At 36.7% G+C, this 27,929-nt stretch overlaps 1 protein-coding gene across 1 annotated transcript in view; it reads right to left on the reverse strand.

The window, feature by feature from the left end:
* LOC104411748 (dynein heavy chain 5, axonemal-like) overlaps positions 1-27,929 on the reverse strand; it is a gene marked incomplete at its 3' end in the record, with an annotated part of 119,776 nt that overhangs the window by 62,760 nt on the left and 29,087 nt on the right. The window contains exons 21-41 of the mRNA XM_010022239.1: positions 27,390-27,597; positions 26,512-26,599; positions 26,270-26,393; positions 25,994-26,157; positions 24,715-24,807; positions 23,413-23,616; positions 21,752-21,832; positions 21,264-21,668; positions 20,986-21,104; positions 18,856-18,992; positions 17,762-17,924; positions 14,296-14,407; positions 13,841-13,969; positions 12,398-12,597; positions 12,145-12,298; positions 9,557-9,823; positions 9,223-9,351; positions 8,610-8,825; positions 6,845-6,991; positions 5,116-5,288; positions 2,250-2,428 (exon numbers count right to left, since the gene is read on the reverse strand). Of these exons, the coding sequence (XP_010020541.1) occupies positions 2,250-2,428; positions 5,116-5,288; positions 6,845-6,991; positions 8,610-8,825; positions 9,223-9,351; positions 9,557-9,823; positions 12,145-12,298; positions 12,398-12,597; positions 13,841-13,969; positions 14,296-14,407; positions 17,762-17,924; positions 18,856-18,992; positions 20,986-21,104; positions 21,264-21,668; positions 21,752-21,832; positions 23,413-23,616; positions 24,715-24,807; positions 25,994-26,157; positions 26,270-26,393; positions 26,512-26,599; positions 27,390-27,597 (3,492 nt within the window). The remainder of the gene's footprint in view (positions 1-2,249; positions 2,429-5,115; positions 5,289-6,844; positions 6,992-8,609; positions 8,826-9,222; positions 9,352-9,556; positions 9,824-12,144; positions 12,299-12,397; positions 12,598-13,840; positions 13,970-14,295; positions 14,408-17,761; positions 17,925-18,855; positions 18,993-20,985; positions 21,105-21,263; positions 21,669-21,751; positions 21,833-23,412; positions 23,617-24,714; positions 24,808-25,993; positions 26,158-26,269; positions 26,394-26,511; positions 26,600-27,389; positions 27,598-27,929) is intronic.

A 27,929-nucleotide genomic window follows, 5' to 3' on the forward strand; every position in this document is an offset into this window, starting at 1 on the left:
ATATTATATATTATATGCTATATATCATATGCTATATATCATATATCATATATATAATAGCCAAATCAATACTTGTCAGTTTTTGCAAATAGCAAAATAAGAAAAAACTATAAAAGTAATCCTTACATTCTTCTTTTTTTTTTTACCTTTTTCATGCTCATCAACCACTTCTTTTAACACTGTTGCACTGATTGGTCTTTTTACCCATGTAATTTGAGAAGAACTCTTCAACAAAATTAGTGGCATCACACCAGGTTAAAACCAGTCGTAATACAGCCAAAAATGGCTCCTTAAGATTGGATTCAGCCGGGGCAATACTGCAGATCTCCCGCGAAATTCAGTTCAATTCCATATGTAGAGTAATCTTTTTCCTAAACAGCTTCTAACTAATTTCTGTGATATCATAAGGAAAAGCATACTCCAAAAGAAAATAATTTGCAAAGAATAAAAATTCACATGTACTTTATTACAAAATCTAAAAGCAAATGGAATATATAAAAACACCACAATACCATAATGAAGCTATTATGTAAATACTAAAGTAATTCTACAGAGACGTACCAAATTTAAAATATGGGAAAACTCAATCCTACTGTCTTGAAAAACAAATGAAGAATGTTCCTTGACTTCACCAGCGTGGCAGCAAGTCCTTTAACTAAGGAATATCAGGGCCCTGGATGCAGCAGTTAGCCTTAACTGCCCTGTCCAGTCTTACCTGGGGATTCTACCCATACCTTCTGTTCTCTGGTCCAGAAGCTCCATTTCAGTGCAGGCAGCTCTTAGCTATGTTGTGTGTAAGGCTGGGTACAGTTCTGTCTCCTGTTATCCTGACTTGCTGACTGAACTTCCTGGAGGACCCCAGAACTATCCATAGTCTTACCTTCAGCCCTGACTCCTGCTGTTTCTGGCTGAGGTCCCTGGATAGACCCTGGGCTCAGCTTATCATTTTACCTTGTCTGATGGTCACTGGACAGCTGACAGAACAAGCTGTCACCAACCTGCCCTGCTCAGGCACTGTGGGATTGTGCCCTGGTCAGTGAAGTCCTTGCCATTGCTTGTGTGGTGGTCATCCTGGCCTCAAACAAACAAAAAATAAAACAAATATCAACATCTACTCTTTGGGATGCAACAAGGAAAAACCCTAATGATGGATATTGTTTAACTAAGAAACTTTTTTCCATATAATATTGTCTCTTACACTTACTATCTGTATATTGAAGGGTTTGGGAATGATGTTCTCTACAGAATGGTGAGGTTCAGTTCTAACCCAACAATGATTCCTTGGGAAAAAAAATAAATTAATCATTTGTTCTGTAATGCCACCTGCTGCATGGAGTTAGGAAACCGGACTCTCAGGCACGGCCAATGTCCCACGGCTTTGAATAAATTCAGTTCTTGCAAAATTATTTCACTCTGGTGGTTTTTAAAAGAAAAGGGAAAGAAAATACACACACATGCATACACCCACACACAAGCAAAGGCACAGCAAGAAAACTGTCAGCTGCAAAACATCTTAGAGACAGTGTAATTTTATTGTGCACTGTCATACTGTGCATTAATTTCTGTCCCCACACAGAACATATTTGGGTAATCAAATAGAGAAATTGAGTAAAAGCAGAAAATAAAGGCCAGGACTACAGAGATCTTCATGTCTAAGAAATGTGACAACACTCCCACGCAAATCAGTACCATCATCCTACAGACCTGGTCCTCACACAATACAAGAATCATACAGCAAAATGGACTCTGCTTATCATGAAAAGTTATCAGAGTTATACCACTATCTCATTTTTCTGGTGTCAAAAAAGTTCTAAAATTCAAAATAAGACACTGCACCAATTTGCACGTTTCCCTGCCTTGAACAACATTACTCAGTTTCATATTTGCTTGTCTTGGTTGACACAAAAATGGCAAGGGAGGGCTAAATATCCTCTGTGCTTGGGATGGTGGGATAGAGGCATAATAAAATCAGTAGGAAGGACTGAAAGTGAAAAGGAAAAAAAGACATAGATAGGAAACACCTTCCAAGAATTTTAAAAAAGACTGGAAAGCAGGCAGAAGATAAAATAAAAATAAAAATTAAAAATTAAAAAAAAAAAAGGAGAAATAATCAAGTATCAGGAAAAGTTGAAGAGCATCTGGAAATAAGAAGAAACAGAGAAGAAAATACCCTACTAATCGCTGCTAACTCACTAAAAAGGAGATAAAACCTTATAACTCTGAAATGAACAAACCAGATTATTTCTTACCTTTATAGATACGGCCGAGTCCTCTGTAGTCCATTTGGTCTGAACAATTGAACACAACAACATACTTTCCCAGACATTTGCCCATGTCTTTAGTTGTTTCTGTTTTCCCTGTCCCTGCAGGTCCTGCTGGTGCACCACCCATACTCATGCCCAGGGCCTGTGCCAGAGTGATGTAACACCTACAGACAGAACAGTTCTATTAAGCTTTTCCTACTATTAATCACTTGAAGTCCATTAATGTAACCACAGCAGTTGTATCCACATGTACAACGTAACCACAGAGCTGAGGAAGGGGGCAGAAATGGCTATAATTCCATGTGGTAAGTCCTCAGTCACCCTGTTTGCACACTGAAGCTGTTACCAGGTACCACATTTGCTCCACCTGCCAAAAAGCAGGCACCCAGCACAGCAATGACTGCAACAGCCCAGGAAATGCATAGGCCAATTATAAATGCGGAATACCAAAACACTGCACTATTGTGATTTTCTCACACTAATCATATGCCCTCCCCCAACAACTCAGCCTCATTCTGCAGCACTCAGACCCACAGGGTTTTTGCTTTTTTTCCTGTCCTCCTACCCTCTCCGAGAGCACACAAGATGGGCTCTCTGATCGGGCAGTGGGAAGGCAGAGGGACTGGAAGCAGCTCCTATTCTTGCCATTTCCCTAGCAGCATGCCAAACCAGAGCAGTGCTGCCAGCCACATGAGGTCTTTCACTTCCAGGAGAATGACCAAGAAGGAAGATTTTAATGAGCAATGGTGGAAGAAGAGGAAGGATCATGAATCCTAGAATCATCTTCTGCTTCAGCCTCCATCCTGGATTTACATCCTCAGGTTTAAGTCTCAGCATTCTCAGATGGCATGGAGACTACTGAAGAGTGTAGAAAGACTGTTGGGTCTAACGTACAACGCTCCAAAATCTCAGTAAACCCATTTTAACACTAAAAAAATCCAATTTTTAAAGTCAATAGCTTTATTATATACCTGGGGAGAGAAAATGCGCACTGAAGAAACCCAAATGATACCAGCTACTATCACTTCCTAGAAAATAACATAATACTCATTCTAATCTAATAGTAGCAATAATGCTTTATCATTTACTACTCAGTAATCAGTTATCAGTCAGTCAGTTAATATAGGAAAAAATATCACTCCTAACAATTCTGCTACTGAAAATGAAGTAAGGACAAAGCGTATACATAGTATAAGTCCTAAATAGAACTTCCATTTCATTTTTTGTATCTGTCATGACATGGTGTGTGTCTGACATGATGTTTAGGAGCACTCAGTTTCACACCTTTTATCTTAATATAATGTACTATCACCAGTGCATATTTATCATGTGCTTCAGGAATCTTTCTGAACACAAAATCATTAGCCAAACAGCACTTGACTCCAAGTTGATTAATGGAAAGCAGAGACATCATAACCTGAAATTTATCAGAAGGTCATACAAGTCCATATAGTAATAATAAAACTATTGAAATAGAAAAATCCTATAAGGGAGATAAAATCTGTTCCTATGCAACATAGCTTAGGTACGTAAGTTTCCCATGACAACACTAGAAAACGTCTGTACTTCAAACAATCTTTTAGTATATGAGTGTGGACAGCCATCAACCCCTGCAGCTTTGTTTGGCTCTTCTAGATTTGTCCAAAGACAGATACCTCTATTCTTTTTTGTTAATATTATTATGGCTTAAATTCATTCAAAAGGCTCATTTTCTTCAATCATGTCATCCTGTGCTAGTTTTCAATCTCATGTGACATAACACCTTGAACCAATCCATAACCAAGTTAAGCTGCATTTTAATTCTGTGGACAAATTTTGGATTACAGAATTGTTTTGATACTGTCTCTCCAAGTAGGCAAAAATACTGTCTGTCTGGTAGTGCTGTCATACCTACTAATCAACTGTATGTTTACTGCTGCAAACAGGTATCTATCTAGCATAAGAACAGTAGGGTACATAATATAGAACTTGGCAGCTATGTTACACATTAAAAGCCACGTACCCAAGCATAGGGTTTTAGCTCTCTTAAAGAGCTCACTGGGCATAATTTTGGTTCAGAAATTGGCAAAAATCTGAAATTTCATTAGTGAATAAAATCTAGTACACAGAGTGCAAAGACAATTGCAACAGTAATTCAACACCCTGCAGTCATTCTTCACACAACAAATTACTGAAGATGCACATTATTTTGACATTCCTATTCACACTTAAAAGAACAAGCTCTGGCATATCAAATACATCTGCCTCTTGCCTAGCTGAAGCACTACCAAGTACTTTAGGAAACTATGCATCTAAGAGATCATACTGTGCTGTATAAATAATACTCCAGCAATAAAAAGTTCTTGTATTTTGCTCTCAGAGCTTTTTCTGTGTTTGTAGTCCTGTGATTCTCCATAGACTTTGTTTTAAACCATATTGGCACTAGTTATTCAATGCTATGTCCTGAGTTACTGTTTTTCCTTTATGGTAAATCATTTCCTGTAATCCCAAATTCTCACGCAACTACTAGCTTATTGAAAGCAGCAGTGTATTGTTTTTCAGATCCACTCTGTTAAGGCTGGTGAAGGCTGTATGGCATTCAGGTATATTTATCTTCAGCACAAGTAAATTTTTCAATGCCTACCACAGCACATACAGCTAAAGCAAAGGCCCAAAGAGTATTCAAGACCCTTCCCAGGGATGTCTGCTTTCAACAAGCTGAATATATAGGCACTGGCCTCTGCTGTTCATCAGCGATATTGCAGCATTATAGTGCAAGCAAGGAATTCCGACTCGTGGAAATTAGAGAAATTAAATCAAAGGAATTAAGTCTTAGCTCCAGTAGTACGCCCTGCATTCTGTTTATAACTACCTGTCAGTTAAAGGAGTTATGACAAGCCTGTCCGTACACCCTAAGTATTCATTGCAGTAGGTGAACTCTACATCAGTGATTTGGATAATGCATTTATCCAAGTCTTCGAGAAAATAAAATCGAGACTGCTTTTGCCATTCAAAATCAGATGGAGACTTAATATTCATATGGACCTATAATGGAAAAGAAAAATTATTAAAAGAGAAATGAAACAGTATTAAAAAATCATCTTAAACTCCATACAGAAGAAAAAAAAATCTATTATGCATAAATTCAAGAGCTGGAAGGATGAGCACAGAATCTGTCAGGATTTAAGATATCACGAATTATCTTTTCAAACCTGCCTATTGCATGCTCTGAGCCTTTTGGTCACCCTGATTTTCCTCTGCATTGTGTACAGAGATTATGAATTGTGTCTAACAGAGATATTGAAGAACAGTGATGGAAAACTTGCTAAAATAATAAGTAACAGTATTGGTTACATTGCATGGTATCTGGTGCCACTACTCACAGAAACACTAAATCGTGGACCACGCTTCGCTATATTGTATACATGTCTATGTGTTTATTTAGGATGTATTTTTCAAGTATGAAGTTGCCACACACATATTTAGATCTGTGGCAGATTAATAGATCTTGGTTCATTATTTTTGACACTTGATTTCAAAACCTCTGGCATTTTATGGACTATGTAGTCCTGGTTATCAGCCTTTCAGACATGGTGTAAGGTGAAGAGAAGGTTTTGGATTCTCAGCTACTTTCCTCTACTTTCAATTACAAAAGAATGTTTAGCAGGGAAAAGAATGTTTTGAAAAGGATAATGTTACATAAAAACCCAATTTTGAAGTCACCCCTGATTTTTTATTTCACATACAAACCCTTTAAATTTAACCAATTTTCTGTGATTTAATTTTATTATAATATGACATTAAAGTAACTGATAATTCAATTTCCAATTAAAAAATCACTATGGAAATAAATTTAAAATAACAGAGGAAAAAATCCCATAACTATCTTAGAAGCTGATAGTTTTCTTTCTAATTTTCAGTATATTCTTTATGGTTTTCTACCTTTCTTTACACACCCACTTAATTTTTATCTTTCTAACATACGCAGAAATCAAACAACGCAGTATTGAATTACTGACCTTTGCATCATGCAAGCTTTTTGAAAGTAATTTACTTCATAGATTCATCTTTTCAATATACTTCTCTTAAGGAAGTCTGGTGCAATTCAATTATAAAAAATATTAAAATATCTGTTGTGGTTGCTGTTGCTAGCCTTTTCAGATATATGGAGCCTCACCATTTTAACCTTTGAATAACTATTACCTTAAATCAACACACAGGCTGGGCTAGAAATCACATGGTTCATAGTCATACTAAAGGAGCTTTCTTTTTTTCCATTTGCATTTCAATTAGTGTATTAATTTTTCAATTTGAGAGAATAGGTTAATTTTACAAGTTAAGCTCTTTCACTTACAGTGAATTTGTGCATGACAGACATCAACAACCATTTTAAGAACTAAAGCCTGAATCTGTGAACATATAATTCACCCTTATCTCTGCAGGGCATCTGTAAGAAATCAGACTAAATCTGATATGCTGTATCACAGCACTAATGTCAGAGCTACTCAAAGAGAATAGATTGTAAGATTTGTTTATAATTATTTTTTCACATGTGCAAAATCTTCCATACAGAAGTTGCTTAGAGGCTTTCAAAAGCTTACCAAATCATCAAAGATATCCTTCTGGTGCACATGAATGGTGATTAAAGTTTCATATTTTGTGCGCTCCATTCTTGTCAGATTGTGTGTTGTCATGTCAATCAAATCATTTAATAGGTCCAAAAACTTCTGATTTGTTGTGTGCATTACCTTTTCCACATAGCAAGAACAGCCATATTAATAAAAACATCACTTGTTCTTCCAATGTTTACAATAAAAAATAAAAAACAGCTGGAAATATATGGGCCTATGATATCTATGATCTTCTTTATATTTTTTAGGCTTGGAATCCTGAATTTGTATTTGCAGGCTGCCCTCCATGCATGCATTCTTAGCCTAACAGAGTACAATAACATTATATCTGGGTGAACAGGTCATGTCATAAGATTTTATTCCACAACTATTGCTCCTTCTACTATATATTACATCTTCAGCTTATTGCATCCCTGAATATTTTCAGAACCATCAGTATCTGGTTTTGAGTACTGCACATCAGCCCAAGTAGTACCTATTCTTTACAGGGAACAGAAACCTGGAGACCTATCACATTTTCTAACCAGAAGAGAGGGGAAATATAGTGTAATTTTAGATGTTAATGCTAAAATAATAATATCTTTTCTGACACTAGATTCTGTTACAAAATTCCACAAAATACAATACTGACTGTACAATACTGACTTATCTAAGCAACATCAGCCACTGTCAGTGATGTTCCTGGTACACGAAACAATTTATAAAGCTCTGAGGTTTCAGAAAGAGCAGCTCATATATACTCCTGTTCAAAATTGTTAAAAAACAATCACACTAGCTTTCTGAAAATATATGCAAAGCCTAAAATTCACACTGTTTGCTGAGAAAAGAATGCTAAAAACCACTGAAAAACTAACAGAGAACTAAACAACCTCCCTGCCCCCCAGATACACACACGCAGTTGTTTTCCAGTTAATGCAAAATAATCTTTGTGTCTAGCTAGCATATAAACTGGCATGGACTAAAAGCAGGTGTGTGCCCTTTTAAACTTTGTACAATGCAGAAAATGTAGAACTAATTGGTCTTCCCTATAGTGTAGCTTCTTTGTTTTCATTCAGTATCAAAGTACAGCATGGCACTGTTTCCCTAACTACATTAATTTTTATGGTAGAATAGTGTTGTTAGTTCTTAGTCCAATCTCATTGCGCATTCTTGATTAATGGTAATTTGTAACTCTTTAGTTCACATCCTCTCCTCCACCTTCACAGATTCAGTGTTAGTAATAACACCTTGGTGTTAACAGTGTCTTTTCTCTACGTGTTTGAGATTAAACAAGCATCTCCCCAAACGGGTTCTATTCTTTCCCTAAAAAAAAAAAAAACATCAGCTGAAGAATCTAACATGTTCTGCTAGAGCAGACCAGTGCTCGTTAAGCACAGCTATTTCCCCAAATTTTGGGAGCTCTTCTTTCTTTCCAAATTTGATTTTGGGAAAGTAATAGGAGAAAGATTCCCTATAATCTCTGACTGAGAAATTGTCCCTTCGCAAAATGACTCTGCTGATAGAACAATACAGAAAATCACAGGATTAGGAACAATTCTAAATCACATGCTGGGATGAAGAGGTGTGATCTCTTAACACATTTTTTATCATTCTGTTTTCCTGCTGGTTTTTTTGTTATTCTGATTACTTAACTAGTATTTTGTGCTTTTTTCTGCACATAACTTCTAACTTTTCACAAAATGCACTGTTCCAAACAATACTTTTAATTAATCCCCAAAGATTCATTAAATACTACCTTTTTGTCTGTTTTGGTACTGTTCAGTGCATTCTCTGCATCTCTGGTCCAGATCATTTGAATTCCCAGAAGTCCTATTTGTGCAGGAAACATTGCCTGAAAGTCATACAGTTTAAATCCTGAATCGTTAATAGCCATTGATGCCTGTCTAATGATGGTGTGGATTGTTTTCCTAATCCCATCCAGCAGCTGACCTAACCAGAATTCCACATTGCCCTGAAATAAATAAGAAAGTACCTTTAAAGAATCAGTTCATGAATAATTCACAAGGAGAAAAACCACTATGTGACTTTTTTCCCCAGTTCTTCATACTCCCATTTCCCTCTTTGTTATTCTCTCATCTCTAAGAGACTCCTCTCTCCTTCTGCTCTATTGCCCTTCTAGAGATATGTGATGGATTTGACAGTTCACATTACTATTGCTGAAAAAACAGGTAAAGTAATCATTACAAAATGACACAAATGCCCTGTCCTTTCTAGCCTTTGCTCTTCTTGTTCACATTGGAAAGTTTTCTTTCAGCTTGTCAAATAAGAACATGATGCCATACCGTTGGTCTCTAAGACATAAATCTACTTCAAATCAAGTCACGAAAAACCGCAATATATTCCATTACCTGAGCTAAAACTGGTTCAATAATATTGACCTCTTCTCCTTCTTGAGATTCAAACAGTAAAATTTGGTCGTAGTTTTTTTCATTAAATCCAACTCGGTTAACATTGTCAAACAAACTTAATAAATGTGCCTACAATAGAATCAGGGAGGGGGGGGAAAATGCTCCATAAACTGATCTGATATGGCATTCTTACTTTGTCTTTAAATCCTGTATTAGAAGATTATATAGAGCTTTTCATAAATGAAGTAAATTCTCTCAACTAAATAACAAAACCCTCCGCAGGCCTCAGTTCTTAATACTGACTGTAAGAACATTATTGCTTTATTACTTGTACCTGGATAGTGTGGGAATCAGATGCTTGACCAAGGATTTCCAGAAGTGCAGGGTCAGATACAAAAAAAAATCTTGGAAATATTAACCGTTTCTTTTCCAAATACCCAGTCAGTGATTTCTGACAGATTTCCAATTGTTCCAGCAAATGTGGTAATAGCTGCGCCAAAGTCTCATCTCCAACACAGCACTGCACAATGTTTGACGTTTCATGGGCTCTCTGCATAATTCTCTGCCATGATTTATCAATGTTCTGAAATCTTCTGGCTTCCTGGAGCACATGAAAAATGCATTAGCTCTTCCTCATGTTTGTCAAATTCCAAAAATTAAAGAATTCCATGAGACAAGGTAACAGTTTAATATTTCCTTTGCTGATCAAGTCTTCTTTGCAAGACGGATGTATAAATATTTATAGGCATGCTTACAATGATCAGTGCTTATAATGACCAGAGTTCAAATCACAAGAGAAAGAGTCCAATGGGATAGCTCTGGAAATGTCTTTTACTTCATATTGGGCACCAAAATTATCTATATAAAAGGATTCCAACACACATCAGAAAAGACAGCAGCCTTCTCAGAAATGACAGTTCCTAATAGCAACACACAATGTCATAATGGCTGTTCCACACAGGTTATGAGTAGTAAGTTATTAGTGGCAATACCTGACAAACAAATCCACTTATAAATAGTCTGAAGCTGCTGAATTTGCAAGATGTGGTAGGTGAACGGAGACAAATTCTCAGATACTGAGAGCCAGAAAATAAATATTTTCATACCCTCACTTTAAACACATTTTCTTCACCCACAAAACAAATGAAATGGTAATGGGGTCACAAATTATCTGAGAGCTAGAAGTGATCTCAAGAGACCACCCAAAGCCATTTACCTGTCACAAGACAGGATCATACCCATGCCACTCCTGAAAAACATTATTTAAAGATGCTTAGTGCTGGAGATTTAGAAGCCCCTCTGGGTGATCTTTGCTACTGGTGACTTTGTTTTAATACCCAAGCTTAATCTTTCTTGTGTGTACACCCGTCACTTCCCATCACATTCATAGATACAGAGAACGCATTGCTTTCTTCCTGCTGAGAGCAGCCCTTACATTTTATAAAACATATCACATCTCCTCTTCAATTTTTCTTCTCCTTCAAGCCAAGCAAGCCTAGTTTGCTGAGTCTTTTCTGCCGCATCATCCTTCCTGGATAGTTCCTCATTCTTATCACCATCCTCTATGTTCTTTCAAATTTGTCTATGTGTTTCTTCAGCCAAAACCCAGAGCAATACTCTAGTTATCAGTTACTGCTGTTCACACATTCCACTCTTCTGCCTGCATTTTTGCACACCAGCAATCTAAAACTCATTTTCTGATACTACTGTGAGAGACAATGTCAAAAGCCTATTAAGATTTATAGCAACTACTGTTTTTCTTCTATCCACAAAGCTTGTTGTCCACCCTACAAATAAATTAGATTTGTTTGACAGATTTTTGCTCCTAACAAATCCACACTGACTGTTACTTATCTCCTTGTTAACTTCCAGATGCTTACAGACAGTTATTTGTTGCAGTATTCACCCAGGAATTGCAATTAAGCCCACTCATCTATCATTACTCCTCCACCAAGCTGTTCCTTCTCCTCCTTCTTTAAAGACAGTCACCACATTTGCTTTTTTCCAGAATACTGGTTCATGTATCACCCTTGCAAGAAGTAGCTTTAACAGTTATCAGCTGTGCTGCAGCATTTGTTCATCTGCAAAAACTGCTTATTGGTTCTCTGACAAGCATTCACAACATAAACAGATCACACTAAGTAAAAAAAAAACACTGTTATCTTAAATTGCAGTTAATAAAGCTTTATTTTACCTACAAAAATTAATGTTAGTTTTGAAAATAGTAAGCCTTTAATTATAAAAGATGTGGCCTGAAATAAATTCAAATTTAATAATTTCCCAATAATCACATAATCACATTTTCTTAAGTTACAGCACTATGAAAGACTCTCAGCAGACACAACAGAGAGGATGACTTATTCTGGTATTGCTTTCCTGCAGGAGGTCAGAATACTCCTTTTTGCAGCTGCTATCATGGAAGGTCATAATTGCCTTTTGAAGAGTTTGCAATAAGCCACACAGACTAGCACATAGGCAGCTGCCCAAGTCTTGCAGAATCTCTCTGTGGGACTTCATCATGTTTGAGTCCTAGTAAGTACAGCATTCATACAGAAAATCTGTCATTCTAGTATTATATAATGTAGAGCCTATAAACATGTGCGCACCAGGAGAAAGGGATGTTTGTATATACAGCAAAAGCAATAAAGCAGTTTTGTACCATTAAGTAGTCCCGAGCCCTGTACCATCATATGAATCACTAATATTGCAAGCTGACAGGAACACTTGAGCCTGAATTACAGGCAATCCTGCTCCTGTTCTAAGCAGTTCAACCAGACAGACCACACTCTGGCAAAGCTTTTTCTGAACTGCCTATGCACAGCCCACAAAACTTATGTGCGTTGGCAAGTAAACTCCGTGATGGGACTAAAACTTTGATACAACATATTGCCATTAACATATTGTTATCATAAAGCAACATACCTGAGGTAGTTGTTTTGCAATGTCTCCACCAACAAACACAGCTTCAAGGTAAATCCAGAGATTTTGTACGGTAATCCAGTTTTCAATTATCTCTGCAGTATTGGTCAACTTCTGAACCCACTGTTGTATAGTGGACTTATATGGAGCATTATACCTGTATGAATGTGAGTTATAGGGAAAAAGAACCTAATGTGATCACTGTTTACCTTTGCATTTGATTACATTCACACAACATATGCATTAAGTTTTGTACCTGTTGCTCATAAGCGACCCCAATATCATGAGGCTGTCTTCCACCAAAGCTATTTTCTCCAATATATCTGATCCTTTCAAAAGGAGTTCTCCTCGAGTTTTGAACTGGACAAAACTGAAAGCATGAGCATTCCATTCACTGATGACGTGCTTCAGTTTTGATTCGATATCCTTTTCTTTAACAGCACTGATGCAGATGTCCTGTGTAAAATTAAACACGTAAATGATATTCCTCTAAGGCTAATATAATGCACCCTTACGAAAACAACCAAAATTCATTGGCTAGATCCAATCTTGAGTGTAAGTTCTAGTTAATGAAAATATATATGGAAACACCTCAAAATTACTGTATTACAAGCTAGCTTATATTACAGTACTGCTTCTAACAAACATTTTATCTTCACTAGTACTAGCACCTTATGCTTTTGAAAATTCACTGACTCAGTGAATCTGCAGGCAGAATTTGCCTCTTTGTATGTATTAAAATTTGAAGACAAACATACCTACTGAGAGATTTAAGGAAAATATGCATTACCAGTTAAAACCAATACAGTTAAGAAACAGAGTGTACATGGACAACATGACTGCCTGCTTCTCATTGAACACAGTGTGGACAGGACTATCATAAAATTGGTTATTGCATCAGAGACAAAGGGAGCAGCTACACAGATTGGACCCCAAATTCACATTCAGATTCCATCACAGGTTTAAAGTCGTTGAGTGTAAGGCTGTAACTCTGAACCTTTCACATGACTTAAATTCTTGTCTGGAAATCTGGTACAGCAGAGGATTTCATGTTTTTGTCTTAGCAGTGTTCCTTTGTGGAACAATACAGATCAGGTCACTAATCTGGAAGGACCACAGATCAAGCCAAGTGACAACTGAATTGAAATTAGAAACTGTTGGGTTTTTCCTTATTTATTTTTAGTTATACTTTGTTCTTGCAAAAGATGAACATAAAGCTAATATACTTGCTACATAATTGCTGTCCCCAAAACAGAGGGGGCAATAGCTTCGTAGCTTGCGTACATTACATAAGCCTTCTCATTACTCTGTGCTCTTGTGAAGAGACACTTCTGAAATACAAAAGAACCTTGTTCTCCTTCGATCCTATATCCCCAACTTCTACTGTGTTCCAAGGATTTTGAGCCCTTAACAGGATTAGACTTACATCAACTATTTTTTCTCTCTAAGAGGATATATAAAAGGAAGAAAAAAATTATAAGTAGGCAGACCCTAAAGCAGAAGCATAACAAAATCACATTATTCTTAAAACAATATAATTCCTTCTATGGAAGGATTACTGTAATATCATCTATTTAACCCTTCTCCAGAATGAAAAGGAAATAAACTAACCCTCGCTGGTAATACCAGCTACCAAACTCCATTTTTCAACTAGAAACAGGATTTCAAAAGTTATTCATTAAAAGCAAAGTACATGTACCTCAATATCTTCTTTATATTTTAATAAAGGGGCATCCATTATGTTTTTCAAAGAGAAATTTTCAGAGTCAACATCAAAGTGATGCCCAGTTACTTGTGCAATTCTTTCCCAGTGTCGTGACACCATTGCCTAGAAAAGTCCATAGGAATTAGGGAAGATTTTTGTAAATTCTGTTACTTTTAGGAGTAGAATGATCACATACTTTTGCACTGCATCTGTTAAGCAAATAGAAGAGACTTGATTTCCATTCCACTGAAAGCATTAATAGTTCTAACCACATTATGAAGTCTTTTGTTTTACTTTACTGTAACTAAGCCTACCTAGATTTTTGCCATATATATAGCTGCTTTTAGCTATAAAAATAAATTATGGAAAGCATCTTATAGTCATACAATATAGTCTTCAAAAGAGTTTTTGAAGTGAATCTTATCTCTAAATTATTATGCCGAACATACTTTGTTTGCCATCATCTCAAGCAAAGAACAGCTCTCTGTGAAGTCATCGATTTTCTTTTTTAGGTCTTGAAAAGCTTGCCAGTCCTTCAATGCTTTTGGTAACTTACGGATTCTTTAAAAAGCACACAAAAAAGGAAGAAATATTTTATTCTTTAAAATCACAATCCACCATTTAATAGTAAAATATCTTCTCATTTTTCAGCCAGTGAACCACTGGATTATAAATAAAAATCCAATTGCAGGTTGGCAACTTAATATACAACTGATTGTTTCTGATCACAGGCATGAAACACTGCTTAAGACAGTAAAAAAAATCACACTAGAAGGGTTTGGTTTCTATTTCAGTTTGAATTAAAGGGGGTTAATTTCAAGTGCAAAACTATGTCTGAACTTCAGGTGTTGGAGTGTCTTTGTTTTATTAAAAATGTGAAAATACATCTGATTTTGTAAAGGGGAATAAGGATTAAACAACGCACATTTTCCAAGCAAAATAAAGCACATGCTGAATTAATACTGACCTGCTTGCAAACAGAAAAATACTTGTTTCAATCAAACAAGTCCTACTTTATACCTACTTTGTATAAAAGATATTTAAAACAAAAAACTTCCTTTATGCACAATTTCAAGATGAAAAAAAAGAAAAAGAAAATGAAGAACATCTTGTACTGAGAATTGTCACAGACCCACTTGCTTCTAACAAATCATGCCAGTTTTCATCTGCCAAATCTCTGGACCAAAGACTGACAGCAGTTCTCTTACGGCTCAATGGCACAAATGAAAAGCTGCATAAAACCAATCCACAACAAAAAATTCCTTCAAAGAAATTCTCCATTTTTCACAGCTCAAAATCAGACATATCTGTCACTCACACAATGCTGGAGCATGTGTGAATTCTTCACGGCTTGCTGGAAAGAGGTAGATATGAACATATGCATCCTGTCATGGCACTACAATCACTGTAGTCTTTCACCTTGAATCCAACAATAGCATTAAATATGTAGAGCAAAACATTGTAGAATGGAAAATGATACTATGCCAAGTATTGATAAGACTTTAAGAAACAGCTCCTGGCTACATCTATGCTGTGCACAACAAGTAACATTCTTAGAAACTGTGTCTTAGGCTGGCAATTGGAAATGGGATCTCTTAGCTTGGTAATGAAAACTGGTTTTTTAATTATTATTTTTTTATAGCTTTGTTTTGGTCTCAATAGTATCTTCTAACAGCAAGTTCTCTGAGTTACACACTAAGTTAAAAAAACTACTTCATTGATGAGGTTTAAGTTTCCTTCTTAAATTTACTGGACATTCTCTTTACACTATATTACAGTAAAACATAATAGGAAACTTCTCTCTAGCTGCCATGTAAACTTCTGTAATGCTCTCTATCACATGTATTTTCTCTACTTATCCTTTGTATCTCTTTTTAAATTGATTTATTTTCACCTACAGTTATTTTTGTGATTATTCTTTTCATGATTCTGGGTTTTGTATTATATTCTATTTTCAAAAGTGACAGAAAAAAAGCACTACACCTATCTTTACAATTACGCTAAAACACTAACTGCATTTCCAGTACTCCTGCTCCTTTCACACCACAGCATAATACCATCTTAGTTATTTCTGTGGGTACCCCCTGTACACTGTTTAAGTTTCTTCACCTTTAAAGAGAATAGATTGATACAACAATGCTAGCAAGACTGCCAAAGGAAGGGTAGTACTGGGTTAGACTTCTATTGGTGATCCCATTGTTCCAAATAGCTTGACACTTGAGAGGGGAAAAAAAGGTCACACCAAGTAAAAGTTGAAACAAGTAACTTTCAAAACTGTTGTCACACAATGGCTTCCTTCAGAGTTCCACGAGATGGAAGCATAAAGATAGTCCTACCAACCTGTAAAATATAATCAACTATAGAAACAACGAGGATGCAGATTCCAGAATTATACTGAAATGAGATTGAGATTATAGGTATTGTCCAAATGCAGAAGTAGATGTATTTCACACACATTCATTTTTACTATTATTATTTTTAAAAAGAGGGGTTTTTTCAAACTAATGACTAGAAGACACTTCATTCAGTTTCTCCAGAAAAAAGGAGAAAATCTCCACCCCACTCCGTACAGTCTTGTGTACAGTTCACACTCCTTCAGTGTGTACAGAAATGGGTGCTGCTAAAATGGTAACACACACAAATTAATGTAAGACTAAGAAACCTGAGCACAAGTAACTTGCCCTATGATTTTCAAAGATTTGGGATGAAATGAAAGACACAGATGTGGTCTCAATCTCTTGAATGATACCAAAATGTAAGTGAAATCTCTCCCAGATCACACTGGAGAATTTAAAATCAAAACCTGATCAGAACTACTGGTGAAGCAGAGAAATACTGGCTGTTCTAGAAGAGAGGTTGTGCAGAAAAGAAAGCTCTTAACACTGAGTATGAAAGCAATCAGGGCCACTGTGTAAAGAGGTGAAAAAAAATGCTATGCAAAATTAATAAAAGAAGAAAGAAAACAGAAAGACAGTTCACTTTTTTATTCCAATAGGTATGCACTGGATAACAATATTGCACAGTTATTTTCAAATGTTTGCATGTAGCTTGATTCTCGTGTATGTTCAGTAATTCCCATTAAGAGTAAAACAGGTTGGTACATGTAACTACTCAAGAGAAATGGATGCACAGAATACTAAAGACCCTCATATAGACTCTCCACTTTTGCTTGTAACAAAGTTCCCCTTTTCTAGCAAATCCATCCATACGCCAGCGCCAGAAATCAGAATTCAGAGAAAGCTGGCAAAGGTGAAACAACCCAAATCCTGTTGGTTCATGAACCCTCCCTCTGAGGAAAGTAATGAGCTAGGTCAAGGAAGTATTGCAGACCCAGCTAAAGCTGTTGGAAAACCAAAGGTACATCTTTACCAACACAGTAGAAAAATTCCTTTGACCAGCAAAGCATGATTTCACATAATATTTATTTTGCATGTAATGTGGAAAACATTATTCCTCTCAAACCTCATAAATAACCCCTCAGAATTAAATGTGGCTACCTAGCCTTCTTGAAATAACAATTTCAATCCATATAAACATGTGGAAGTAGATAGCCACTTCAAAATTCTAACATCACAGACTGAGAATTAGCTGTAAACTAAATCACTGAGAAGGTGGATTTAGGTGGTTTTAGGAAATGACTGTGCCTGATTTATGCACCTTATTATATAAGCTAAAACCTACTATATTGGTATACCCCAATATGCCTAAAGTGACTTGCAGACAGAGCAAAGGAAGGTCACACACTAGCTGCGTATTGCACCAGTCTAAAACTAATGCAACTGTGCTGATTGCTTCAGCAAGCCTGAGCTTGAAATAAAGCAACAGACTTTTGCCCCTCGAGCAATTTTCACAAGCTAATTAACACAGAGAGCTGAGAAATAATAATTGTCTGCACTTCAACATGTAACAACTTACTTGTTTTGAAAATCCAGAAGTTCCTTGTTAATGTTTTCAATCTTTAAATCATTCCAAAGCATTTCATTGTATCCGTCGATACTAGCAATAACTGAATTATAAAGACTGTAAAGTTTCTGAAGCATTGAAAGCTCACGTTTAATTTTGTGCAGTTCAGGATACTCTGTTTCGAATTTTAAAATAGAAATCTGTGTTAATTAGGTACAACTATATTCATGAACATAAAACTCGATGTATTTCTAAAATTGGTATGTAATAAATGTATGAAGACTTGCAGTCTTTTACATAGTGTCTAGTAAGAGAAACTTTACCAGTTACATTATATAAGAAGATCAGTAATTATTTAGATTGATGATTTTTTGTAAATATTCTTCTATAACAGTAGATGTAATTTTTTTTTCACTTGGGAGAAGAGACCAGCCACATCCTCATTCCATCCTCCTCTCAGGTAGTTGTAGCGAGCAGTAAGTCCCCCGCCCCGAGCCTTCTCTTCTCCAGACTAAACAACCCCAGTTCTCTCAGCCATTCCTCATAAGACGTGTATGTTTGTTTAGTTTCTCTCATAACTTTGGGAATTTCTAGCTGAATATATTGTGATTATTGCATATGTCTTCAGGCAGGAAAATATACTGAATTTAGCAAGTACAAATTAAAGTGTTTAATTTACACCACGGTCTTCCAAACTCGACATGTGTCTAACACAGAGACATAAGGATATTACCAATAGGTTGCACAGCACAGGCAAATTCATTTTATATCTGGAGCAGGGATGACCTGAGTACTTTGTCAACATGTTTCCAAATTTGGACATGGAAGAATACGGACAGGAGATGTGTTTAGCTCTGAACAGAACAGGCAAGACTGCTAAGCAGCTGGACCCTGAGATACCCCAGCAGGGTGACATTTTTCCACCCGATATTTATGTGTGTGCAGACAGAGAGCCAGTTTCACATGTCTTTTCATAGCAAAGACAATAATAACATACTGCAAGGATTTTTTTTCTACAATAAATCCATCACTGAATGCATTTAGCAGGACCTGTAAGAAAAATTTAATAGCCTAGGACCAGGTATCAGTATCCCCTGACAAGCTACCTGTGATAGGAAGACCAAATAATTCTTCCCCACCAGAAAGAGAGATATACTTCCTCCATAGTTCATCAAATTTAGCTTGAAAGATCTGTAATCTGTCACTTGCTTCATGGGGAGGAACATTCTCCTCACTAGGCCCCCTGTAAAAAACAAACCAAATTCAGTGCAAGAGCAAATACATAGGTTACACAAAGAAGCACAACAGAAGCCAGACCTTACTCACTGAACAGTATTGAATATTTTCTAACATTTTTTTCTATAAAGTTTCATGGAAGACAATAAAAGAGAAAATGCAAAGTATATCCAGCATCCTGACATTACATACTCAGTAGTCCCAGAAAGGAAGCCCAATTTATTTTCTAATAATGAAATTCATCTAGGTTACCATACATCTTACAACCAGCTAAAAAGATTTACAAATGTTTTTGTTATTTTCTATTGCTTCTATAAAATAAATTTTAATGATTATTTTCATTTATATTCTTAAAAAGGGAAACACAGCGGCTATATAATTGAGGGGTAAAAACTGTGGTAGCTGGTACTAGAACCATAATTAAGCACTTAGAAAATAACAGAAAACATATTATTTTGCCCTAATGAGTACATCTCAGCTGGAGGACGAAGCGTAATCCCCAGTTTTCATGCCTGGGACCACTCCGTGGCTGCACCGTAATATTTTGGGATGAAAACTGTAAGTATATCATCTTCTGTTGTGCCGTGATTGTTTCTAGAAAAAAATTACTGGCACATGAGCATCAGAGAGCAGAGCAGGTTGGCTGCTCGGTGAGGAAAATGGAACCAGGAGGTGAAAGCAGTAACACAGTCAGCAGACGCAGCTGGGTCCCAGTCACATAGTAGCTGAGCAAGGAACGTAGGGCAAGCCTTGGGGTGCTAGTCAGGTTCAGATGAGAGTCCAGATCTCTAGACAAAGTCCACAATGATCATGCAAGGTCAAGTGGGGAAGGCAAGTCAGCAAGTCAGGGTCTCGAACAGGTCTAGTGAAGGTAACCAGGGTGAAACACAGTCAGTCCAGTGGCTACCAGGCTGCTCTGAGATCAGGCTGAGAACTGAGTCCGTGCATTGGGATCCAGGTTAAGCTCGGTTTGGTCCATGGACAGGCACAGGCCTAGCTGTGACAGAGCTGGAGCTGTAGGTCAGAGAGGGGGGACAAGCAGTGAAGCCTCAGCTTACAAGCAGATCCCACAAGAAGGGGTGCCAGCCTTGCTGAGACCTCCCAGCAGAGCTTCCTGGGAGTGCTCTGCCACCAAACGAAGGGGGAAGCCCTCAGCTACATTAGCTCTAAGATGGCCCTGAGCCCAGGAAGCTGAACCTCCGGGAGGGGGCATGCTCTCAGGCTTCCTACAACAGGTAGCAGCTACAGGGCGTTTCCAGGAATTCCTCCGGACAGCTCTGAGAGCAGAACTGCAGGCGGCACTATGCATGCATCCACATCAGCAACTTGGTGTTCTAGCAGGCTCCTTTTTGGTACAGGTTCACCTTGTGCCTATAGATGAAGTCTTGAAGCTTGCATTCAAATGCCTTCAAGACATTTCACTGCTGGTGAAGCAAAGGTTGAATCCAAGCACTCAGTTACCACCTGGACCGCCCTGCTTGTAACACCAATGCAAAAGCACCTGCCCTAGGAGAAGAGTACATATTCTCCATGGCTGTCCAGATGGGTGTGCTCTATACGTGCACTGAATTCTCTTCATAACAGCAAGGCAGACTGCAGAGGCTGTACATAAAACTGCTTCACACTGCCCATGGGGTACAGCTGTGCCTGCCTCGGGTCAGCTGCTGATGTGAACTTCATTGCCAAAAGAAACCAAAACAACACACAGTGCATGTCCTGAAAAACATTTAAATTTGGATCATGATTGAGAATTTGACTTTTCCCTCCCCCCAGTCTATTAACTCCTCTGGAATTTCACCAACTCCAGCATTGAAATCATGGGAATGAGTCTGTGACACTAAGAGTATATGTCCATCTTATATTATTCTGAATTTAACTTTTTTTCCCACTGTCATACATAGATTGAGGCTGTACTGCACTTATTTTCTGAAGCCCTTCAGATACAACATTTTTGAGCAATCACTAATGAAGCAGAGTCATGTGTACCACAGATCACCTACTTTTCATCATAATCTTTGTAAAATGCTGCAGTATCAATCTGGAATTTTTGGACATCATTCAGTAAATCTGTTTTCATGTCTGGCTGTATCTTCAGCAGCAAGTCCTCAACCTGCAGTGCCTATATGCAGACAAAGAGGAAAAACAGGCATAAAAGTGGCAGGAAAAAAAGCACTGAGTTTTAAGTGAGAAAATAGATTTGTTCAAACATTTCAACATTAAAAAGGCTAACAACAGCTTTGCTGTATATATGATTTGAGAAATAATACAGCTATGGTACCTGTGTGTTTAGGTTCTTCCAGGCATAAGCCAATCCATCAACTCTTTCTGTATTTCCATCTTGAAAGAGTAGATTGTATTTATGAAGCACAGAGTAAGATTCTTCTATAGGTCCAACTGTCGTGTCAATATTAATCTCATTCTCTCTAATTTCCTTTAGTGCTTCCATTGCTTCCCGTACATCATCAAGGTCATGGATGGGTCTGCTTAATCTCTTGCTAACATTTTCAATGAAGGAATAAATTTCATCCATGTCTGTGGCAGACTTTTTACTCAAAGCTAATCCAAATGTTCTTTGTCTTGAGTGGCACTCCTGAATTAAAGCTATTTTCAATGACTCTGTTGCAATATCCACTGATTCCATTACACAGTGATTTGGCAGTTCTCTGATTTGCATTTCTAATTGCTAAGACAAACACAAGGGTTCAGCTTTTAATTCCACTACAATTTCTTTGAACAATTCTTTTTTATTAAAGATATAATACTTACAGAAAAGTATCTGATCTGAGTTTGGAATTCAGCCATTGTTGGTTTAGTATCTATAAATTCCCTCACTTTTTCCTCTGCATCCTAGATAAAAGAAGTTTAATTTAATTATTATTTATCACTGGTATTATAATAACCTATGGGGGACTCAGCTGCCTGATGTACTGTGCAAACACAAACATTCCCTCTCTAAAAGATCTTAAGATGTCAGCATTAACATCAAATGAAATATCTCACTTGAAATGCTTTTCTTGATATACTCTTTGGACAGTATGCTTTAAAGGACTTGAAATCTATCTGAAACTCAGAAACTGACACAGATCAGGATATTCCTTATCCATCCAAATATGACTACAAAATTACAATATAGCTGCTAAAATTTTGCTGGAAATACTTCCTTCCCTTCTGTCTGAAAACCCCCAAAAGCAGCTCACACCCTCTAACAGGTATTAAATGGTAGTAATTGCACTAAGCCATCTTCACTCTTCCTGAAACAGTATATTTAACTGCAGTTTCTAGCTACAGTTTCTAGCTACAGTTTCTTTCTTTGGGGAAAGCACAGTTTGGCAGGAAGCATGGATCTAAGTGAAGAAGGAGCATTAAGCTTGTTGAAGCTTGCTTAAATGCAACAGAGCACTGAGCATCCTTCCTTTTCATTAGGTAGGCTAGTATTCGCAGAGGTAAGAACTTCAGTGTCACCAGCTCAGTAAATGTACTTGATTCTTGGTTCAATTACACACAAATGGTCTTCACCCAGCTCAATAACATTCATCTACAGCCTGTACTGTGAGGTCCCTGAGAAGCTATTACAGCTGCTCTGGCCAGAAATGAGTTACCAGTGACAGTTCCCAGGGGTCTCACAGACATTATAAAAACAGGGGTAACAGTGAAAACTCCTGAGGAATTTTAAGGTTAAGGAGCAGATTAATTTTAGAAGGTATTAGTAAAAAGGAAACATTATCATGCAACTGCATCATCTAATCTGGTTGTGTCTTGTCAGGGTGAAATGATGTACCATCAACATGTGGCTAGCTCAAACAGTATCTCCAAGAACTGAGGTAACTAAGCATTAAGATTTTGAACCCCAAAAGCCATGAAGAGGTGAAAATGTCTCCTCAGAGCTTTTTATGTGCTTGTACCCACTTCCTTATGAAGACAGCTCCATCAGCCTTGATTCACTTCGGCTTTGGGATCCTTATTACTGGAAAGATTTCCTAGATTTAGTTTATCATTTTTGTGAAGAAATAGGAAAACTGCTTTTAGCAGTGGTTGCTGAAGAAGAACTAGTCAGTTTAATATTCAGGAGTAGCTTTGTAGTCAGCAGTTTCGCAGAGATTCTGCTAAATTATTCTTTTTTATAACCTATGCAGACAAGATGCTGTGAGAATGATGCATAAGCATATGAAAGCATAAGCTTGTTTATGCTCTAACATTGTTTTTTGTTCTTCTACTTTCTTCTTCAGATAGTTTAATTGGTAAAGAATTACAAGTCTGGTCAACACAAGAGTAAAGAAAAGAGTTATTATGAGGATATGGATTCTACCAGGAAACCTATGATTCCTACTGAGCACACTTTTTCCTAGTGAGTTCCTTATGCATGACAGAATAGTTCATTTAAAAGATCTCACAATATAGCAACAAACTTTCGTAAATATCTTTCTAACCTTATCCCAGATGCCTGAAAATTCAGAAAAGCTGTTCAGAAGATCTGATGCTTCAGTTTTAAGAGATAAAATAATTGTACTTAGTTGCATCACCACTTTGTTTATATCCTTATGCTCGATGATCTGCTTGTCTAAAGGTTTCAGTGCCATCATCCTGGTGAGTCTGCTCTCATCACCTAGCTCTGCAGCAACAGCTTGTTCAATCTGACATAAATTAAACAAGAAAAAACATATGTCCAGTAGTTCCTTTTTTTTTTACCTTATTGAATGTCAGATAATGCACACACAATGAGTACTTCTAAGGACAAAAAGAAAGTGCAGAGAAAACACCCTGTTCTTAGCCTGGATTTTTTACAGAGCTATAGTTCTATTGTGAAAGCTGATTTTATAAAAAATTCCCATGTGGACCTCTATATTAACAACTTCTGAATGACACAGGTCAAATATACATCATATACAACTATGCTGTTTCCTGCTCCTACACAAATGCTCAGGTCTTTTGATTTCTTTAGTGTAGAATTACAATCTATATGCATTCTTGGCCAAAAAAAGGCCTGAAGGCAGTGGAGGGTTGGCTGCTTGGAAGTAAGGAACTAATTCTTCTCGAGGAAATGGAATTAAATGCACTCTCTCCTATTACTATTATTATTACTAATCATTATAGGAAGAAGAATTTGCAGAACTTGAATGGGGTTTTTTTCATTGAAATGAGCTGACCTGTTTTTCATCTCAGATTGACAAAATAGGAAGGTATTTCTACATACACTTTCCAGCACAGATCTACATAGTTCTTTATTTCATTACCAGAGGAGAGAATTAAGGCCATTTGATTACCATTACTGGGCGTTTCAACAACAGTTTCTATCTATACCTCAGACCTTCCTAAGGTTTTAGTACTCATTTCATGCCAGCTAAAGTATTTACATTATATTTACTGGAGCATTATAGGTGCTGTATGCAGCCTGAAAGTTTAACTTCAGTTTTTTGCCTGAGAAGACTGATAATGATATATGCTCAGCTAGTAGTACCCCTGCATAATGTTAGTTTTCATATTATCTACACTATCATCACCATACTTGAACAGCTTTTGATTTTAATATTAGAAACCATCAAACATGAGGTTTATGACTTATTATTCTTATGTTCAATTCCTTGGTATAGAGATTAAAAACTAGGCTTTCACTTAATGGGAAGATCCACCAGACTACAAATCAAAGTACTGGTACAGAACATACTCTTATGAGATTAAGAAACTTTCCCCAAAATACTAGATTTTTAAAATAATCAAAATAAAATTCTCACCTGCTGCTGTTTATGATGTACATAAGCAAATTTCCACAGGGGGATATCTTTGGCTATTGATAATACAATATTTACTGCTTTGTTTACAGCACTCTGAAAACAGTAAAATATTTATCTTGAGTGCATGGAGGGATTATGACAAATAAGAGGAGGAAAGACAAAATAAAAGGGGGGGGGGGAAGGGGGGGAAATCCTGCAAACAATACCAAAATTAAAAATTATACCTCTACCTTTACAGAAAAATTCTAATAAGTAATAAGCATGAAGTAGGATCACCAAAAATACATACTGTAAGGGGAAAGAATACTCCATAAAGTTTTATCACAGTGCTTCTACATTTATGTGGTTTTCAAACAAGAACATAAGAGAACTATATGAACCTTAATCATGCATCTTTGGGGATCATAACTTAATTATAGTACTATTTCCCCTCAAACTGGTTATAAACTTAGTTATTTATTATTAATAATAACAGTTTTCACATTCACATCAGAATGGCTGAATACATTTGGCTAGATTCATGACAGCATAGCCTATTATCTATAAAGGCAGCTATATAAATTACTATATAACTCCTTCTATCTATGCTATTTTAGAATTATACTTTGTGGTCTAATTTCTTACTGATAACACCATGAAGGCTGCAAACAAAATCTGAGAAATAATTCAATACCAGTTTTGATAGTGGCAATGCTAACTGAGAAGTCCACAAATCAACACCATAAACAACTAATACTTTGTGAATAATTTCAGACATCATAGGAGATTGTAAGTATGTGTGTAAGAACTTTGCTGAACTAGTATAAGGTTGAATGAGTGATCGTATTTTTTCACAGTTTAGGGCTCAAGGCTGGTAATATTCTTCTTTATATTTCACTATGCAGAACACTGATTTATGAATGATACTTAAAACTCATCACATCATTTTGTATTTTGAAAGAGTTTAAGGAGACTAGAAAGTCAAATCAGGCTGTACCAATGGCATTAATTTTTATTTCTGCATTCACTTTGAAATGTTTGCCTTTAAGTAGAGATTCATTAACATGAGTTTCTCGGCTTTCAGGAGAACACTTCCTTCTACTGGCCAGCACAACAAAGTTGATCGGTGGCTTTGTGTCCTCAGCTCCCAGTGATGTCATGAATTCAGGTGACTTTTAATCTTTTCTTCCCCCCTTCCTTTTAGTTCTTATACCAGATTAAACTCACACACATTTTTTTAAAACAATGCATTTTAAAATGTTTTAGCATAAATGACTGAGATGTACAATTATCTTGTTACCTGAATATCTTCAAGACTCGGTCTCAAGACAACATTTGGAATAGCCAGTTGAATTTCAGCTCTGAACAAAGGAACTCTCTGTGTCTCTACAAACTTAGTCATCTGATACCTAGGGTCAACAACATGCAATCGATGTCTTAAGGACTCTAACGAAATCTTCGTGCCTAAATAAATATGATATTTAAGTGAGGTTAGATGTTTCACCACAATAAGATTGGGGGGAAAAAAATAATCTTAAAGTGATATTAAAATTAAACATATCCGAAGATGACTCACATCTGACCAAAGAGTCAGTATTCTTCTGACAAAGCTGTGCCATCAGATTATAGCAACTACAGGACAGGCATTCTTGGCAGCGTGTTTTCTGTTTCACATCTAGATGTATACAGGCATATGAATCCTGAAGAGTGAAAAGGAAATTCTTAGGAAAATAACCATGCTATCCAGCATGTAAGTGAAATATCAAGTAGCTGACTAGGTTATAAAAGGTTACTTTTTACACTGTAAAAATGTCTTACCTCCAGAGTTTCTCCAGCATCTGCTTTCAACCTCTGCTTAAGAATATCTACCAGTTCACACACAGAGCATTCCACTTGCTGACTCTGCCTACAAAAACAAAACTTAGAGTCACCCACAGGGAATCAAACATAAGGAATACCCTTTGTTATTCTGCAGGCACACACCCCAGTCCCACTGCACTGTGAAGAACTGTATGTGCAAGGAAACGCCCTTATAATTTTCAATTTGTTCCTATTGCTTCAGCATACAGGGACTATAAGATATTAAGATATTCAATCAATAAATTCATTTTTCAGACTCTGTTATATCTGATTCAATTTGACTTCATAATAATTAAAAAAAAGGTTCTCTTCCAGCTATAGTTAATAAAACAGGCTTATCATGATGCAGTAAAATAATCTGTGAAATCAGAATTAGTAAAATAAAAACAAACAAAAAATAAATAGAAGGCATCTTATTTTGCACAATGAGCACAGGTATCTTTTTGGAGGAGAGCTGAACAACTATTCTGCTACAATTTGGAAAATAAGCATGGGGCAAAAAATCTGCACCAGTGGGAGAATGAAAAGTCTTACATTAGCTAGCTATCATTAAGAATCAAGCAATTAACCTGGGGATGAGATTTCAAGTCTTACTCATCTTCATTTTTCTTACTATTGATTAGAATGCCATAAGATGAAGCATATGAAATGCTAAACACTACAGATGCAATTTTACATCTGCTGTATTCAAGGTACTTGGGAGTTTCTCCCCTGCATCCCGAGGCTATCATTTTGCTTTAGACTAGTACCCGGTAAACTCTCTATGCATAAAGTAGTAATATGTAAATAATCCCTCCCAAATATGGCCTTCAAATCCGTGCAGTTAATAAACCTACTGAGACAGTTTGTGAGCAGCAGAGACAGCAAGCTTTTCTATCTGTTCCAGGAAAGAAAGCACATCTATAGGTTCATCTTCTGGCAAAATTATCAGAGCAGTGTTTGACATATCCTCCAGAATTCTTTCAATTCTGCATTCCAGGGTATCAGTCACTTCTTTGACTACATAGTCCAACTCCCTCAGGGTACTATAAACATTCTCAATAACTAAGCAAGAAAAACAAAATGAAAACAAATCATGCAAAATATAGACCTCTTAAATCTCATCTCCCCCTACCCCCGGTATTACAACAAAATGAGGATTTAATGGCAATGAAATATGCAATTAAGATCTGAAACAGAAACATGATGGACTTGCTCTACCTTGGTATCTTTAAATGGAAACTTTTTATAATAAATGTTACAATAGCCTTCAAGATATCTTTTCTTCTTTGTATCAAAGAACACTGTAAGGAAAAGGATCATCAAAATACAATGGAAAACAGAAAGGGTAACTGTCTAAAAATTATTCTGGTCCTCCTGTATACACACACAGTGAA

The sequence above is a fragment of the Nestor notabilis genome, unplaced genomic scaffold (assembly GCF_000696875.1).
Source record: "Nestor notabilis isolate BGI_N333 unplaced genomic scaffold, ASM69687v1 scaffold7659, whole genome shotgun sequence".
In the NCBI taxonomy this organism is placed as follows: Eukaryota; Metazoa; Chordata; class Aves; order Psittaciformes; family Psittacidae; genus Nestor; species Nestor notabilis.